Raw genomic sequence first — 19,483 nt, forward strand, 5'->3', positions numbered from 1 at the left:
CAGTCAATATTATGATTGCAGCGCCAATAATAACAAATGCCGCAACTCGAATCAGTTTTGTTTGGCCTGAGGCAAACAAATAGAAACAGTTCGAGTGCTACACTTTCCATTTTATGTGAATTTTCACGCTTAAATCTAACAAATTCATTGAACATATAAGTATTTTTAAGCCATCATTGGGAACACGAAAGGTACTCCAAGCAATCTCAGTTATCCAAGACATCAAGCACCAAGCAAACGCAAAGAATATCGAATTCCTCGAAACCCCTAAACTGCAGAACCCACTTGATGATGACTAATGCAAGGCGCGCTCTTAAATTCCCATTGTCTGTATATTTTATATATTATTATTTATATATATTTACATTAGAATCGAGTCTATGTATATGAATAATCCAATAATATACTACTAACAATATACTATATCCATTCTCTGCTGTTTCGTCTGTCGTGAAATTAAAAGCTCATTAGGTTAGTTTTTGTCTAAGGAGTGTAGAGTTTAACCGTTTTGTATGCGTAGCTCTATGAATTCGGATCAACATCATTAAACCAACCCCAAAACTGGGCATATTGAGTGCAATACCAGCACACAATTCTCTTGGGCCTCGCGCCTCAACCCCTAAACAAAACAGCTGATTGACTCGAGCACGTGCCAAAATCAAGAGCGACCCTTCAGCACACGTGTCCGTGGAACGTTGCCATAAATGCTACAATTATAACAATGTTAAATAAGAGAAGAGTGTGCGCAGTCTACCCTCTGCATGTTCAAAGTCAATTTGATCGATGATTATTGTCGAAATGATTCAATTTGAATAGGAAAGTCGTTGTGATTGTTTGTAAGCCCCTTCTCGGAGTACGGCCAAACCCAACTACAGCCTTACTGGCTGACCGACTAACATATTGGTGGACTGTTGGATTGTCTGATTGAAAAACTGTCCACTGGTGCCTTGCATGCACAATTTTGACTATTAGGCCTGGGTTTCGGACCAGTTATTGGCACTTCTCTGCGACTTGCTTTCCCATGTAAAAAGACAACTTACTCGAGGGTTCAGCTTAGGCGGTATTGTGGTTATCACAACACCCGAACCTTGTACCCGCGTGGGATCCAACAACGTGGGACCCAACGGACTGCAATAAAACGTGTTACTCTTCTTTTACATTTATAAGGCAGTGGAGTGAGTGATGACACGTCTTTAATTTTCTATGGCTGTTCTATCAGTGTGTAACTCGATTCGCCAGCAGCAACAACAACAAGTCATTGTTCAAGTGGTCAGTTGGTTGCCTCTCCTTCAGCTTTATTGAATGCTCTGAAGGCAGGGCGAGCTAAAGTCAATTAGAGACAACGCCAACAAAAACAACAATAGCGACCACAATTGCAAACTCGCAGCTTCAAGCTCGACTTGATTGAGTCAGGTCAAAAGAATTTAAATGAGCATCTCGGCAGCGAGTGAGTAGATACCTCCTCTCTAAAACGGAAGCCCTAATCCACAGACACACTCTGGGGACAGAAAGTTGCTGCTGGAGCTGAGTTTGCAACTCTCGACTATGATATTTGCATAAATTGCGAAAAGTGGACAAGGGAACAAATTGAAGCGACAATAGTTCAAAAAGGTAGGAAGTGTTTTCCTGTTGCATGTAGTCGGGCTTAAGATCAATTAAGATGTGATTATAATGAAAACGGACGAATTAGCATCAATTGATTTCAATTAAGATGTACAAGTATATTTTGATCGTCAACTCATCTTTAATTTTCACACTTTCGAACTTCTGTATGGTCTTCTGTTTAGGTGTGTCTTGGGTAAAATATAAATATGTCTGATAAGAATATATTTGGATCAATTGTAAGTATTCATTTTGGTTGCGGGAGTTTTTAAACTGCTAAGTGCGATACCTTTTATGTTAGCAACGGCGATTGTTTCTTAAAAAGTTGTACAAAATTATAAAATCAACTCAAATGGCCGCAAAACCAGTTGCCAAAAGCAGTTGCAAAATAATCGGCAACAAACGTGGCGGTCAGAGTATGATTGTTGTACATAGTTTAGTATGTACATATGTAATCTTACAGTGGCTAACAGCTAACAGGTACTGAAAACTTGAAGATGAAATTAAGTGTGGACCTACTGCACGAGGCCTTTAAAAAGCCTTTGCCTTGTTGATAACAAAATAAAATTGATTAAAGTTGCAGGTAAGACATGCATTAAAATGTGATCTCACTTAACAGTGCTGATCATTAAAAACAACAAACAAACAAAACGTGTGGAAACGTTAAATTCTTGAAATCGTTTTTGAAAATTCACTGCATGCTGTCTTTTAAAAGTGAAAAAGAAAGTTGTTCGCAGTACATTTAATGGGTTGCTTAAGCAAAAACGAAACAAAAGAGAGATAAACCTGCGTGCCAAACATAACAACAACAAATGAAGCACTAATAGCCAAAAAAGCAACAATTGCCACCAGCCCCACAAAAAGAGCAAATGCTGCGTGCCGCTTGTTTTATAAAATCGATCGTTTTTGTTTTTGCCCCCTTTCCACAAAATGCAAAAGTCGCTACGTCTGCCAATCTGACAGTCTGTCACTTTGTCAGTCTTGCGGTCCCAACCCTCCAGTCCGCCCAAGCGGCCACTTAATAGAGGCCAGGTAAAAAGGTATTGCCGCTGCTTCTCTATTGTTGTTACGTGAGTGCCGTTCTGCATTTAAAAACCAAATGGCCAGCAAACGCTAACAGAAGCAACACTAGCAACAAGAGCAAGTATCAAGCAGGAAGAAACCCTGGAGTGGTGCAAAAAGCATAAAAGCCCATCCATATCGGACTACGTGAGATTTTGATAAAACGCGACACCAAGATAAACGAACGCTAAACACTGAACAAGTGACGACAAATACTGAGCAGCGCCAACAATAATAAACGCAAAGTGCAAACTAAATGCTTGCTCACCCCTCCCCTCTCTTCAGGGAGGCGCCTTTTGCATTATTTAGGTACTAAGCACTTACAGCTCCCCGTAGTATTGGCTCACATACTGGATGGTTGGAAACACAGACTGAATAACAGTCTGCTTAACTTAGACTGTGTTATTTGGTCTGGTGTCGAGCAAAATCTCTGTTTGTGTTTGCCGTTGCGGTAGCAACAACGACAATGACAACAAAATGAGGCTAAATCTGGTTTTTCAAGCTACTGTCAAGGTTGCACGACGACGGCCCTCTGCTCGGCTAAAGCGGCAACCAAACTTGGATTGTCTTCGACAGTCGGCACAGTCAGGGAAAAGTTCGGATACGTTTTTTTCAATTGTTGCTCACTACCCGCCTTGTTATGATTGCGCAAAATTGCCAGCGAATTTTATTATTGAAACAATTAAAACCTTGTCGATTTTTCTCATATAGTAGTATATATAAACTGTTCGCTGTTATCTACATTTTTATTTTGTAATATGTATACATACATATATGGACATATTTGATCTTTATTATTCCGTTGGATAATCGTTGAAAATTCAAATACACTCATGAAAATATTTGCAGTTAATTTACTCCGTTATTAATTGGCTCCACTGTCTCATGGATTTTGAACTTGAATGGTAACTTGTTTTCGGCGAGAAGCGTCAGAGTCTGTTTGGGCTCTTATTTATGTATTTATTTGTTTTATTGTGCGATTTGAATCTTTTGGAGCCTTCCAAATAGAGCGGGTATTGCAAATATGGACTGTGCGCGCACTCACCTTTTGACTCCAAATTGTCAGCTGTGACAGCGACGACGTGTTGCAAACATATGTTGGCGAACAACAGCAGCACCGGCAGTAGCAACTGTAAGTGGAATAGCATTTTCGCGATGCGACGCGGCAGTGGCAGCAATGAGCTTATGGGTGTGAGAATCCTAAGGATCCAGCGCAGCGGAGATGTTGTCGCCGTTTGTGGTGCTGCTGTCGCTGTTTGCGCAGCAGCTGCAATGATAATAACTGTTCTGTTTCTTTTTCTCTGCGAAGACAGGCCAAGGCGGTGACATCACTTCCTGACTCTGACTGAGGCTAAGATTGAGGAACTCCCACAGGAAAAGCACTCAGATGCAGTTGCGTTTTATTTAAATACAAATCACTGGCCGCTGCATTTTAACGCGTTCTTCACTTCAATCAGGAAAGTGCCACTCGCGATTGAAAACAATAACAGAGAGAACAAAACGGCAGACACGGCAGAAACGGCAGAAATAGGGGAGGTATCTCACGGATGCATAAATAAAAAGCGATATACATATGTTTTGGTTTACAAATTATAACGGCAGTATTTACGTTTGGATGTACATATGGATGTATGGTTGCGTGAGTATGTCAGTTCTGTTTCTCATGTGAATCTTCTTCTTGACTGTGCTTATATAGCTTTGTTGTTAAAATTATTCCTATTGGACTCTTCAGAGTTAACTTTAGCTTTGAATTACTTTGTCACTACGCTTTCACAACACGCACACATTTGAAAATAATAAATGATTAATTTCTGCTTATTCTAGATTCTTTTAAATAAAATTATAACATTTAACACCTCTCGCTGTTTTGCACACACACAATAAAACACGCGCACCCGCCCGACACAGAAACGGACATACACACGACTGAGGAACTCGTTTAGCATTTTGTGCAACGCTGCCCATGTTTAGGTACATGGCAAAGGCTGCTTGCTATGCGACAGCGTGCTGCCACCTAAAACAAATGTTTGTTACTAAAAATGCCCACATAAACATAAAGCCAAATTTTGTAGTGAAACAAATGGCATGTTGAAAAAATTTAATTTCCCCCGGCACGTCAATTTTTTTTGTATTTATTTGTTTTTTTGTTAGTACTGTCTACAATTAATACTGTGTCCACTTATAATAGTGTCAAAATTTTAGTACAAAAATTATATTTAATGCTCTACCTCTTTTACAAATTTTGCTTAAATCGGTTGATTAAAAAAAAAATGAATAAAATAGTAATAATCATATTCATAAATAATTGCAAAACTGATTTATGCCAGGCGAGTTGCTGTAGCGGATTCCCTCACCTATGTCTGCGTGCGTATAACAGATCAGGTTCCTTTTTGGGTTCAGGAAATTTATGTAGTCTGTAAATGTACAGTAGGTGAAAAATGTAACAGGTGATAGACCCTATGTATATATATTTTTGACCGTGTCCATATGCCAAGTTTCATTATGATAGGAAATGTACATTATGGATTACATATGTACATTAGATTATACACAAACCCAATAACAATTTATTCAAGGGGTGTCTGCTTAAGGGGATACTTAAATACTTTATACACCGATCGAATGTTTTTAGAAAAAATGCCCGCCGAAGAGAGTGTCCGGATAAAAGAGGTGTCCATTAAGGGAGTTTTCACTGTATCAATAAATGTATGTAGGTACAAAAGTTTATATGGTTAATATTAACATCACAAAGTGGGTAAAGGGTTTTAGGTAATTGGTCCCCACGACAAAAATCAAATATTTTTCCAAATTAAAGTATTGAATATGTTTTATTTTATTTCATAAATTAAAATTGTACATGGTATTTAATAGTTGAGCCAACCAAAACCAAGATAAAGTGTAATCTCTTTCAACTTTATAGCATTTTGTTTTCTTTCAGAACACACCACATCAAAATACTCACCATGGAACGAAACCCTAATGCGACTATTTTCACACTTCATATTAGTGTATCAATAAACTGACCAGCTTTTGACACTCGAACATAACATAGTATGTCATATCATTCAGCTTCAGGGTGAAGGCATACAAAAACACCACACTTGCATAGTTAACCCTTTAAACTGCATATTTTGTAAATATACACTTTCCACACTTTCGATCGCATTAAAATAATCATTTTGCTCATGGGCCTTCTCCAAAAGACTATCATTGAACATTTGTTCTTTTTTTCTGTTTCCGAGATGCAAAAAGAATTTGTCCACACTTTTAGAAAAAAAGCAAGTAGAGAAACTAAAGTCGGGTGTCCCGACTTTGAAATGCTCTGTACATACAAATGTGCAGAATAATTATGCGTGTATGGTGTGTTTGTGTGTCCGTGTGCTTGTGCAAAGCAGTAACAGCAACAACAACAACAGCTGCGGTCACTGCTTGGTCATATATACATACAGTGGCTATAACTTCCTGTTAAATCGGCTTATCAATCTGAAACGTACGGACTCATAATCACTAACTGGAGACATTTTCCGAATTTCAATGAATTTTCCAAGAAATACGGGAGTTTTGGAAAATCAGTGATTGTGGGGGAAAGGGAGGGAAATTTCAAAATACACATTTTCTTCGTATTCACATATGGCATCTGACTAAATAATTTGGTGTCCCTAGCTATTATAGTGTCTGAGATATAGTCGATTATAGTCTCTGAGACGGACAGACAGACAGACAGGACTAGATCGACTCGTCTTGTCATGCTGATCAAGAATATACAGTGAAACCTCTCTTGGCCGGACACTCACTTTTGCTTATTTAAATTGTTTTTCTATTTAGGCGATTAAAATAAATTGACTTTATTCAATATAAAAAATACTTTAGGATTTTGTAAATACTTACATATAACAATCACTTATAAAAATGAAGATCCAAATTCATTCAATAATTTTACATTTATATACTTGTACTATATTTTGAACCTTGTAAATTTTTTCCTTAAAAACCAATTTTGGAGTAAATGTGCGCCATTCAGAAGTGCAGTGCTTGGCTTCAGCCATGGTAGAAGAAAACAGATATTCACTACTCTTGCAAATTATTATAAAATTAAAATATTTTCCTTTTGCAACCATTCTTGAGCTAAATAACTACACATTTAATTTAATTTTCAATATTTGTTCAAGAACTCCTATTATTATTATATATCTTATATAACTGTGAAATAATTATATAATAACAATAATATGTGCACAAATAGCGGAAGTTAGGCTATTTTATAAAAATCCTGTAGTACGAGTAAATCACATAGGTATACGTAGAAAGAAATAAAAGAAGTATTAAAAATATGAAACTATTTTCCATGCATTTGAAACGTCCATTACCAAAAGGTACGCGTCTCGAAAAATAGTGTCCGCGTCCGGTCAAGAGAGTGTCCGAACAAAAACGGTGAACTTGCTCTAAAAAGTACACCAAAACGAATGTTCTAGAAAAAGTGTCCGCCTAAGAGGGGTGTCCGGTTAAAAGAGGTGTCCGTTAAGGGAGTTTTCACTGTATATACTTTGTGGAGGAGGAGGCGTGGCAGACCCTACAAAATATATATATTATTGATCAGCATGACAAGACGAGTCGCTTTATGTCTGTCTGTCCGTCCGTCCGTATGAACACCTGGATCTCAGAGACTACAAGTATAAGAGCTAGGGACACCAAATTTTGCACAAAGTTGCCTTATGTGTATGCTGTACGAGTTTGTTTTATTTTTCCCCCCACATCCCCCCTTCTGCCTACGCCCTTGTTTATGGCTATAACTTTCTTAAGAATTGACCAATCATGATGATACTTAACGGACACATAATCACTAACTGGATGTAATAACCAAATTTGAATTCAAAATTCCACAAATTATGGGAGTTATGGAAAAAAACACGAATTGCGGGGGAGTGTATTAGAAAAAAAAAAACACAAACTCGTCATTTCTCCAACTCAGGAGAATCTGGATACCAAGTTTTGTTATTCTAGCTCTTATATTTTCCGAAATCCTTGCGTTCTTACAGAAAGATGGACGGACGGATAGACGGACATGGCTATATCGACTCGACTTGTCATCCTGATCAAGAATATATATTCTTTGTGGGGTCTGCCACTCCTCCTTCTGTCTGTTACATACATTCGCACAGAACTAGTATAACCTTTTATCCTATGGGTAAAGGGCATAAAAATCCATTTTCACGAATATCTAAAAAAATTATTTACTTGACGTAGCCATCATTTAATCCAGAGGGGGCGAGACTTTTTTGACTTATTTTTACTCTCTGTATATGAAATGTACAATGTATGTTAAGTTCGCGGGAGGTAAAAAATGTGGCAGACCCCTTAAAGTGTGTATATTCTTGATCAGCATGACAAGACGGGTCGATCTAGCCCTGTTTATCCGTATGAACACACAGCTAGAGACACCAATTTTTGCACAAAGATGCCTTATGTGTGTACGCTGACTAAATTTTATATTTTTGATGCACCTCCGCGATAATGGGAATTTTTCGTAATGCCGTTCGTATAATCAACCATATCTCGGAGACCTTACGAGCTAGAACCACCAAATTTTAGACCAAGCCATGCCTTATATGAATACACAGAAAATGTGTGTTTCAGAATTTTGCTCCTCTCCCCATCGCAAGTAGCGATTTTCCACAACTTCCGTAAAACGGAATTTTTCATCCAGTTAATTCTGCTATTTTGAGCTAAAACACTCGTTCGACATGCTTTTGGAACGTGCAAAAAGCTGTATTGAAGCAGACTATTTTGAATAAAATTAATTGATTTTGCCGAAAAAACCATTTGTTCTGTTTTTTTTTTAAAGTCCTGTTTACTTTGGAACACACCGTGTATGTGCGAAACAAATTCACTCCAGGTAGTACTGCAGCATCAAGTTCGCTCAATTAACATGCGTTAAATAATGTTTTAAAAGCAGTCCTAACTAAACAAGATAGAACGCTACAGTCGAGCAAGCCCGACAGTAAAATACCCTGTGTGTCTATGCGCTTCTATTCGTGTCTGTGTGAGCATGTTTGCAGTCAACCAAAGCACCAGCATCAACAACAGCTACGGGCAGCTCTTGGGCAGCAATTATATTTATGGCTATAACTTCCAGTTAAATCGGACTATCATAAGGAAACTTGGCATACGGACACATAATCACTAACTGGGGGTATTTGCAATTTGAGTTCGAAATTCTAAGAATTACGGGAGTTAGAGAAAACCACGACTTGTTGTGGAGAGGGGGGTGGAGGGGAATTCCAAAAACACATTTTCTGTGTATTCACATAAGGCATCTTGGACTTCAAATTTGATGTCCCTAGGTCTTATACTTGTAGTCTCCGAGATATAGGTGATTATACGAATGGCGTTACGAAAAAACCCCATAAGGGGTTTTCCATATAAAGTCGACCACACATTCATTATTATGATGTACTATTTCGACTTAAAATGGACTTGAGTTGCATTTGTTGAAGTTTTTTCATTGATAATATGCATACATTATTTTTTAAATGCATCGAGCATTATTTAATCAAAATTTTAATTTTTTGGCCCCCCTTTGGTAAAAGCTGCGTACGCCCTTGGGCATAAATAAAATCGCTGCTTATGCTCTGCTTGCAGCTCTGCCCGCAGCTGTTGTTGCTGCTTTGGTTCAACTTTGTGCTGCATACATACACGCATATAAACACGCAAAGACACGATTCTGATGTTTATTATTATTATTAATTAATTAATTTAATTTTTTTTAAATAATTTAATTTAATTTTTCTTAAATTTCCCTCTTTTATGGAGAGTACAGGGTATTTTACTGTCAGGCTTGCCCGCCATGTCTGCATGTATTTAAAAATATCCTCGATATTGTCAAATAAATAAATAAATCGACACAGGAACTAATACTCGGCTGTGGCAAAGATATACATACATACCTTTCACCAAGAGGCTACATCTTCACTTTTAAGTAAGGAGTGTACAAAACTCAATTAACACGCTACTATTTTATTTAGGAAACATCGTAATAATTACCGATTAAACTTTACGCTTACAACTAGGCAATAAAATACTTGCATAAAGGTCTTAACTATAAAGCAAAGGACACAATACGCCACGTGACCGGCACAGATTATCTTACACACATAGCTTACACTTGCTATAGGCGTTTACTTGGTTTTGCCGTTGAGACGATCCTGAATCTCCTGCAGACTCAAGCCCTTTGTCTCCATCACGACGAATAGGACGAAGAAGAAGGCTACCACACAGAAGATGGCAAACAGCCAGAAAGCGTAGTAAGATCCCAGGGCGTCCAGCGCTGGATACCAACGAGTGACCACGAAGCCGAGTATCCAACAGGTCGACGCAACCATGGACGAGGCCACTGACTTAATGTTTGCCGGGAACATTTCCCCCAGGACGGCCCACGGCAATGGACCAAATCCTGTACAGTAAACAATGTTGTACACTATCAAGGCTGGCACTGGCATCCAAGCTACACTGGATATATCGCCGACCTCCAGCTGCATGTAGAAGAAGGCACCAAGAGCAGCTAGACCCAGAGTCATTACGCTGGCCGACGTAAGCAACATGATCTTGCGTCCCAGGCGATCTGCCACAATAGGCGTTAGACCGGACGAGGCGACCTGTACGCAGCCAATAATTATGGTTGCAACAGCCGGATCGAGACCCGTGTTGGCGCTGGCGAAGATCGACTGGCTGTTGAAGAGAACTACATTGATGCCGGAGAGCTGTTGGAACGCAATCAGGCCGGCACAAATGAATAGAGCTTTGCGGTTGCCTGAGTTCTTAAATAAATCCATAATGGTGCCCTTATTGGCCATCGCTTCCTCCACGTTCGCTTGAATTTCCGCCATCTCGTCGTGCACTGCCTCAGCGCTTTGACCACGAAGAAATTGCAGCGATCGCAGAGCGTCCGTCTTGCGGCCCTTGCCCGCAAAATAGTAGGGGCTCTCGGGCATGAAGAAGAAAACGGCATCGAAGATAATGGGCGTGACAATGCAACACCACTGCAGCGCCTGATAGGAGACATATGGTCCAATGGCGTAGACGTAGAGAATACCGGCTGGGGTGAAAAATAAAGTAGCATTATTATACTCTGTACATGAAATGTACAAGAGTATATTAGGTTTGCGGGAGCTGAAAAATGTAACAGGCAGAAGGAGGCGTGGCAGACCCCACAAAGTATATATATTCTTGATCAGCATGACGAGACGAGTCGATCTAGCCCTGTCTGTCTGTCTGTCCGTCTGTCCGTCTGTCCGTCTGTCCGTCCGTATGAACACCTGGATCTCAGAGACTATAAGAGATAGAGACACCAAATTTTGCACGAAGATGCGTTATGTGTGTATTCTATACGAGTTTGTTTTATTTTTTTGATTTTCCCCCCCACTTCCCCCCTATGGGGGTTTTTCCGATTTTCCATTCGTATAATCGCCTATATCTCGGAGACTATAAGACCTAGGAACACCAAATTTTAGTCCCAGATGCCTTATGTGAATACGCAGAAAATGTATATTTTGGAATTCCCCTCCCTCCCCCCTCTACCCCGCAAATCGTAACTCCCGTAATTCTTGGAATTTCGAACTAAAATTTTGGAAATACCCCCAGTTAGTTATTATGTGTCCGTATGCCAAATTTCATTATGATAGACCGATTTAACAAGAAGTTATAGCCATAAATATATTTGCTGCTGCAGCGCTGCTCAAGCGCTGCCCGCGGCTGTTGTTGATGTTGCTGTTTGGTTGACTGCGAAAATGCTTACACAGACACGAATTGATGCGCATAGGCATACATACACTCACACAGACGCAATTGCTATGTAAATGTGCAATTATACACCCTTTACGTGAGTTCGAATACCGAGAGAGGTAAAATCGATCAAATTTTTTTTTTATTTTCTTAATTTTTTTTATTTTCTATAATTATTGTAAACATATGTACAGAGTATTTCAAAGTCGGGACACCCGACTTTAGCTTTTTTACTTGTTTTTGGGTACGTGTTGTCAATTAGGTCTTCAAACATAGGGGATATTATTGGCGCTTTTAATGCGTAGGCTTTTAAAAAAAATACTTTTGCAAGGTTCAATTCAAGCTCGCTAAAAATAGACTTTCCTCGGCGCTGAGCCGTTTTTCCCCCACTCTGCCATAACACAAAACATTACTCCGCCATGAGCATGGACCATGAACATATCGCTCAAGGTACAAGTATAAGTTCCACACTACCTAAATTTGACTTAGAAAGTATTGTTTACTAATTTCAGCAATATTTTTAAAATGATAATCACTCTGGAAGCATATCGATTCCATAACAACTGTTGACAACAAAGATCTGACATGGTTGATCTCGACATCTCTGTATCTGTGTCCCAATAAACTGGAGTAGTAGTTTTGGATTTGTGTCGCCATGCTGGTCGTTCACATACATATACCCTTTCTATTATATGGATGTTGAAAACTTACATATCAAATAAATAGAACGTGTAAACAAACACACTGCAGTTTCGATATGAGTGCCTAAACACAAAAATTAATTGAATTTGTAAGTAGGAAGTGATGATGAGACTTCTCCTGCCAATTAATTATTTTGTGTCATGTTCTATATCTTAGGCCTATCTCATTGTCTCTAGGCATGGTAACGCCTTTGAATGATTGGGCATTGGAAGCAAGGTTTAAGCTTGAAAGCGATACTCACAAACAATGAAGAGCTGCATGAGTGATCCGGTGGCGCCGCGCACACTGTCTGTAGCAATCTCACCGACATACATCGGGGTTACAGTCATCACAAAACCCACGCCGAAGCCCTGGATCAGACGAGAACAGTAGAGTACGACCACATCAGTGGCCACCATGTTGAGAATGGAAGCGATCACAAAGAAGACCGAGCTGGAGAGGAGTACCCATTTGCGGCCAATGCGATCAGCTAGTGGCCCGGCCACAAAAGGCGCTATCAAAGCGCCGATGGCGATCAAAGATGAAATCCAAGCATCCTCCTCAGCATTGATGGGCTTGCTTAAAGGCGAGTCTGAGGTATCTTCGGCTTTCAGTTTGGGGCCAACAGGCGATGTCCAGCCCAGACAGGTGCCCACAACAAAGGCAGAAAGGTTGGCTGCGTGTATGGTTGTGAGAAGTTAATGTGAAGAAAAACCTTCACTGAGACCCGTGAACAGACTCACCTGCTACTGCTGCCAGAAATATGCGACCAGTCTTAACCGGCTCCATGTTCCGTGTAAATCCGTCGCCCATCTGGAAGTGACTTACTTCTGAATACTTGTACGTGTTCTTGACGCGCTCTTCCTCCACGTGGTTCATTTATGGCGTCTGGCGTATTCGGATCTAGTAGCTGTTGGACAATAGAACAATCGAGAGTCACTTTCTAATTCATTTGACAAAGATTAATTAGCGCACACCATTTGTAATTATATCGCTTAACTGCGGCATTAAATGATTTTCAATGAGTGCTGCCTCTTGACATCTAATGCCAGTCGCAGCGGGTCTTAGTTGGTGCTACAAAAATCAATTACAAGTATGCCGATTAGGCCATTCGGTTGTCTTCGATCAGTATAGCCCATGTATATAGTGTTAAAAACATGTTATTTTTAGAGAAACTTTCCGGGCTATGAATTTCATTTTTACAGATACATTCATTAGGTGGACTTTTTAACGTGATTTGCAAGCTTCATTAATTGTATTGAATACAATAGCTCATCACTTTTTTGCAGTTTTTATGTAGCACCTAAAGTAAATTGGTTAACAACAAAAGAGAAGTAAGTACAATGACAACTTTTTAATAAAAGTCATACTTTTGCGTAGTATGTGAAAAAAGTGAATTGCACAATCTAATGTGAGAGTTTGATTTCATCGTTTTTCATGTGTTCGTTCATTACGATTATTTAATTCCCACTAATTAGAAAATTAATTTAATTGCACTCTTTAAAACGTGTTTGTGTTGCTATTAGCTTGTATGTACATATAACGAAATTCATGAAGTGCTTATTGACAGTTTTTAAAACCTCCAAATTAGCGTTAAATATTAAACAATTCTCCACAAACACAATGGAAAACAGTTTCCCAAATTCTGAATCTGAATTTCGGAGTTATGGTTAGGTGCACGATCCCTGACACTCTGAACTTTTTGTATTCTATGCAAGAGGCACAAATGATTATGATTCACTCGTCAACAGAAACAAGATAACAACATCCGAGAATAGGCATATCCTTACATTTGTTTCCTATTCCTTTAGAGCCTCTTCTTATTAACACGATACACGTTCAGCACAAAAAGCCGCACCAACCGCTAATCGAGTCGTCAACTGTAAGCCTCCAAATCAAAAACTGAAATGTCGCTGCGTGTGCCGAAACGCATGAATTTAAAGATTTTCCATGTATTCACACGTACACCCAAAGCAAATACAAAATCAATAATTCTCGGGCTAGCACTCGCACACTGGGTGTATTATGAGCACAAGTTACAAGTGCATTATCTTATCAAGGGTCCGTTCCCGTTCCATAGCACATTCATCTAGTAATCATGGCTATGCGCGTCAACTGCTCTCGGAGCGATGCCTCCGAAGCCATACGAGTATGTAGAGCGATTGTCTTGAAATCTGTTAGTGTTGTTTTTATTTTTCGTACAGAAATTGCGCCATTTGTGCATTTTACACTTGAACTACCAGAGTGATAAGGAGAGAGGCAGGTGATGTCTTGATTGCTGTGCTTACACTGAACTGTCGCCCAACGATGGGGTACTTCAGCCTCAAGTCCCCAATATTGGATAGGGGGTTAGGCCAAATGCAGGCCTTGCTACCATGAGTCGTAGTCGCACACATCTAGAGGCTGATGTTCGAGTACTATGTCGCCCACTCGTTGCCCCAAATACAGACGCATCAAGTGGCCACCTTTCCAGCTTATCGTTAGATAATTTTGATTTGTAGTTTTATAGGTATTTCCGTTAATTGTTTTGATGGAATTTACCTGAAATGATTGCCGCAACTACACATTGTTTATTTTGTAATTTAAATGAAATAACCGAATAGCAGAACCCGTGTCGAAAGTGTTGACAATCCGTCAGGAATCGAAGATAGATTTGTGAGTACAACCTCATGACACCCGTGAACTAGAAGTCATTTGGCGGGCGGTCTAAAGCACACACTCTTTTGGCAAGTATATATAGTATGTATGGCAAGTGGGTATAGTATCCGGCTGAAACATACTTTTCCAGTTCTATTAGTACATATATACTTGTAGTACAATGGATGTCAGGAACTGAATTGTACGATATTATTGGATTGCGACTTTGTGTTTTTCTGTGTGTAGTACGAGGTTAAGCCAAAGCAGCAACAAGAACAACAGCTGCTGGTGGAGCTTTCGGATTCGAATAGAACTCAATGATACATAAGCACTAACCGGATGTAATTGTCAAATATTAAAGCTTGCCAGTAATAAGTATGCCAGCTATGGAAACATCGCGGATGGAGGGAGAGTGAAGTGTGAAGTACATCAAGGGGAAACCCCAGAACCTTGCCGTGATTTGCGCTTGGGAAATTAAAATACCAAGTGCTCGTATACTTGTCGAGTTCTTGCAGCCGGATGTGGCTATATCGACTCGCTTTGTCAATCTCATCAATAATATATATAATATATTGTGGGTCTTACCACGCTTCTTATTATACCCTGTACCCAAACGGTAAAAGGGTATACTACTTTAGTGCGAATGTATGTAACACACAGAAGGAGACCCCACAAGGTATATATATTCTTGATGAGGGTGACAAGCCGAGTTGATATAGCCATGCCCGGCCACCCGTCTGTCCACACTTGTATGAACGCAAGGATCTCAGAAAGTATAAGAGCTAGAATAACCAAACTTGGTATTCAGATTCTCCTATGTCCGAGAAAGAACGATTTCCCGGCTATAAGTGATTGTTGTTGTTGTTGCTGCTTTGACTTAATTTTGTACTGCACACATACAAGCACATAAACACGCAAAAACACGAATTAATTTAATTTATGCATATGATATGATGAAAAAAAAATCAAGAAATCCAACTCAGTTACATTTTAAGGCGAAATAGTGAGCCATAATAATGAATGTGTGGTCGACTTCATATTGCGAAATTATTTGTAGGGTCCTCCTTGCCCACGCCGTTGATAGAGTTGAGCCCACTCGACTCCAGCATTCCCTCCTTCGTTCATGTTGCATACATTAGTATAAAGTATACATATAATCACCATGACGAGAGAAATCGATCTAGACACGTCCGCCCGTCTGTCCGTCTGGATGAACACCTGGATTTTGGAAACAGCTGTGGGCACATTAACCAACATTGGTATTTCGACGCTCGTACTCCCTACTACACGAGCTTACTTTATTTTTTAATTCCACCCCCCTTGCGCCACAGAATTTTCTCCAACACTGCCCACATTTCAAAAGCTACAACCAAACTTGCACAATCTGTATACAATTATCTAATTTTACTTCAAATTTCGTCTACATCGCACAATTTTAAGAAAAGTTTCTCGTTTCAGCAGTGCCGGAAGTTTGTTGGGGTACAGGGTATTTCACAGTCGGGCCTGCTCGACTGTAGCGTTCTCACTTGTTTTTTTTTTTTTTTTGAATAATCTCTTTTGTATGTGACCACTGAATTTGTATCTAATTTTGGGGTAAACAAACTGTGCCAATTTTATTCTGCAAATGTGGGCTTTGAATTCATGACAAACTTTTGCGAATTCTTTTACGTCATAGACTCATCAAATAATTTACGAATCAGCATCGGCATGTTGACACAAATCACCAATCAATGACTTATACAAGTGCTTATTGATGCTCACGTGTACTTATAACTACAACACAACAGAATGATAAACCAGAACAATGTGTGCGCTACGGTTATTAAATGTTTCACTTAAGTTTATAAATTTTGATAAGTGGTAGCACTCGCTGATACGGAATTTTCAGCAGCGTAGGAAAATTTTGTCGGCGGCTCTTCGAATGCGAATTGATACAATGCCAAAATCGTTAATCATTTTTTGTTGACTGCTCCGAGAAGGGCAATTAAGTTATTATAGTGCGAGCGCTACTATAAAATACGGAATTCGATGTGGCAGTTTTTTGGTATACTTAAGGATATGCTGCGATATAAAGATCATACTTTCCATAAAAAGGCAGAAGAAGTGAATCAAGCATCAACCTTCGTGGAAGACATATACATTGGACTCTTGTGACTAATGGTTTCAAATATCAAATAAAAAAGATGTGGAAAGAGGGAAGTGGAAAGAGGGCCACTGGCGAATATTATGCCATCAAAGTTGCTCAAAAAGTTGTTGATAAACGACCCCACCGAATCTATTCCTACTAGGGATAAACCACGAATCAGTCCTTGATGTCTGCTGTATCAAATCTCTCACCAGAAACATTTACTTTTTCAAGTGGTGTACCATTCTGCCGTCGGTGGGTGTTAAAAAAAAATCAAAGGAATAACGCTTTCACCTTACTATGTACATATATGGGAAAGGAAACAAATATTATTTAAGTCCCCTTCCAAGGGAGCAAAGTCAATACATAATATAAAGTGCAATAAAGTGTATTAATATTCCGCAATAATGATGCTGGTTGCATCAAATATACATACTTGATATAGGCACATTCTAGATTTGAAATACCCACATATACATTAAAAAGTAATTCTTTCCAATGCTAGCAAATAAGCATCTTTTGATTCTGAGTCGTAAACCTATTATTTCGAGGGCTATTTACATAATGAACTTTAAACACTGCATTTTTGGTGCAATTATCAACTTCATTTATTGGGGATTAAGTAAGCCTTATTATAAGGTACTGAGGAAGTTTTTATACCCTGTACCCGTAGGGTAAAAAGGGTATATTAGGTTTGTGCAAAGTATGTAACATGCAGAAGGAAGCATCTCCGACCCCATAAAGTATATATATTCTGAATCAGCATGACGAGAGAAATCGATCTAGACATGTCCGTCCGTCTGTCCGTCCGTCTGTCCGTCTGGATGAACGCGAGGATCTCAGAAACTATAAAAGCTAGAATAACCAAAGTTGGCATCCAGATTCTCCTAGGTCCGAGTAAGGACGAGTTTATTTATTTTTTTTTAATTTTCCCCCCCTTCCCCCGCTACAGAATTTCGTCAATAGCGTCCACATTTCAAATGCTACCTCAACCAAACTTTGCACACATAATTTATATATAATTGTCTACTGTTGTTTAAAATTGTATCCAATTCGGTCAATTCTGAGAAAAGTTATTAGCGAAACAAATTCTCTACAGTACAACCCCCACAAACTGCAGCAACGAGTTCGCTCTTCTTCTTCCTGTTTTTGCTGCTGCTATGGGCGCATATAACTCAGTGACGGAAGTTTACCTGGGTACAGGGTATTACACTGTCGGGCTTGCTCGACTGTAGCGTTCTCTCTTGTTTAGTTAATAGGATCTTTCGAAGTCCTATTGTTGAATTTGGATTTTTCTTGAAACTAAATGCCCTGCGAATCAGCTGTTACGCAGTTGGGTCCAATATAATAGGAATTATATCTTTCGTATTTTATAAATGGTCTTCTTTATTAAATGCAATTTTATATGCTGGAGCTATTATTTTAATATAAATGGTATAAATAGTACCCAAAATATTCGAATCCTTTGCAATAAGTTCAATATGTGCAACTGTATCTAATTTAGCATTAAATTTTCAAGCATTAATTTTCATAGCATTAATATTCAATATAAGTTATATTACGACAGTTACCAGGATTATTAATTATAAGATTTACTGGTGGATAAATATTCAATTGATTAATACTTCTGACCCCATCTATAAAATATAATTTAGAGTATTAACTTTAATTAATTGTTATAGAGAGATAGAGAGATAGTTGGCTTTAAATCTTTACCTTGAATTCAATTCTGTCAGTTGCCAGGGTCAAAAAAGACAAAAGCTCATAAATTCTTTGTTGAATTAAACAATTGCCAATTGGAAATGAAATGTTGCAGTTCCATAACTCAAGACTTATTAAGCTCATAGAGTGCACTACGTTTTCGAAATAGAAAACACAATTTACGAGAACTATCCATTTCCATAAAAACGTTGAACGAATTATTCACAAAATGTTAGTTATAAACTAGATATACGACTTGGAACTCTAGTACTCACCCATTTTGCCAAAAACTATCAGTTGAACGTAACTCAAAACAAAGCGCAAATGCGTTTAAAACAGCTTAATTATGCAGTTGTCTCTGCTGACTGTCCGCTGACTAATCCCTCCGACTAATGAACTAATGAACAACGGATCGACCGGTGTGGCCACTGTCAGTACGCAAATGCTGGCGGAGCCCGAATGCTGAGCCGATTTTGTAGGCGTACTAATATCGAGTCGAGTTGAGTCGAGTAATATGACATTTACAGTTCGTATTCAATAGCAAGTGTGAGTAGAGAATAATCGCACTTACTTGTGCAAACACACACGTCCAAATAGACACTAAAGTGTCGCATCGGAGCGAGCAAATGGAACAATGGTGGAGCGAGCGTTGAACTAAGCTCTGAACTGAACTGAACCGAGCTCGAAATGTTGTGATACTATCATTATGCCTTTGTCTCTGGCCTCCAGACAATTGTGAGGTGCTTTCCGTACGAAATTATGCATTTAAATTACACTAAATAGGCAGTGGGCTGCCTCCTAAATTTGTGTATTCGGTGGAGACTAGTTCCGCACTTTTCAGCACTTGATTGTTATCTATGTATGTAGCAGGCGGAGTCCGCTTTGAGGAAGTTCATT

The 19,483-nt window shown here is 39.1% G+C and overlaps 2 protein-coding genes across 3 annotated transcripts in view; both read right to left on the reverse strand.

Moving 5' to 3' along the window:
- Positions 1-4,552, reverse strand: part of LOC115625218 (disintegrin and metalloproteinase domain-containing protein 12) — a 40,317-nt gene extending 35,765 nt beyond the window's left edge. Inside the window, exon 1 of the mRNA XM_030520198.1 lies at positions 3,710-4,552. Coding sequence (XP_030376058.1) covers positions 3,710-3,812 — 103 coding nt within the window. The 5' untranslated portion in view covers positions 3,813-4,552. The remainder of the gene's footprint in view (positions 1-3,709) is intronic.
- A 5,106-nt stretch (positions 4,553-9,658) lies between these two features.
- On the reverse strand, positions 9,659-18,992 carry LOC115625612 (facilitated trehalose transporter Tret1). 2 transcript variants are annotated; one of them, XM_030520747.1, is made up of 4 exons: positions 18,862-18,992; positions 12,867-13,033; positions 12,386-12,799; positions 9,659-10,756 (listed from the first exon to the last, which is right to left on the reverse strand). In XM_030520747.1, exons 2-4 carry the CDS (start codon positions 13,000-13,002, stop codon positions 9,840-9,842), a joined length of 1,467 nt encoding a protein of 488 aa, XP_030376607.1. In that variant the 5' UTR covers positions 13,003-13,033; positions 18,862-18,992; the 3' UTR covers positions 9,659-9,839. The 2 variants fall into 2 exon arrangements, with proteins under 2 accessions (XP_030376607.1, XP_030376606.1); XM_030520746.1 differs by lacking the exon at positions 18,862-18,992 and adding an exon at positions 13,914-14,037.
- Positions 18,993-19,483: the final 491 nt, after the last annotated feature.

The sequence above is a fragment of the Scaptodrosophila lebanonensis genome, unplaced genomic scaffold (assembly GCF_003285725.1).
Source record: "Scaptodrosophila lebanonensis strain 11010-0011.00,11010-0021.00 unplaced genomic scaffold, SlebRS2 tig00000072-arrow-pilon, whole genome shotgun sequence".
Classification (NCBI taxonomy): Eukaryota; Metazoa; Arthropoda; class Insecta; order Diptera; family Drosophilidae; genus Scaptodrosophila; species Scaptodrosophila lebanonensis.

Excerpts from the sequence above, each read along its gene's own strand:
- LOC115625612 (XM_030520747.1), bottom strand. The coding sequence starts at position 13,002 with ATGAACCACGTGGAGGAAGAGCGCGTCAAGAACACGTACAAGTATTCA. Across the intron at positions 12,800-12,866 it reads ATTTCTGGCAGCAGTAGCAG|CCAACCTTTCTGCCTTTGTT; the intron begins GTGAGTCTGTTC and ends CCATACACGCAG. Across the intron at positions 10,757-12,385 it reads CATGCAGCTCTTCATTGTTT|CCGGTATTCTCTACGTCTAC; the intron begins GTGAGTATCGCT and ends TTTTCACCCCAG.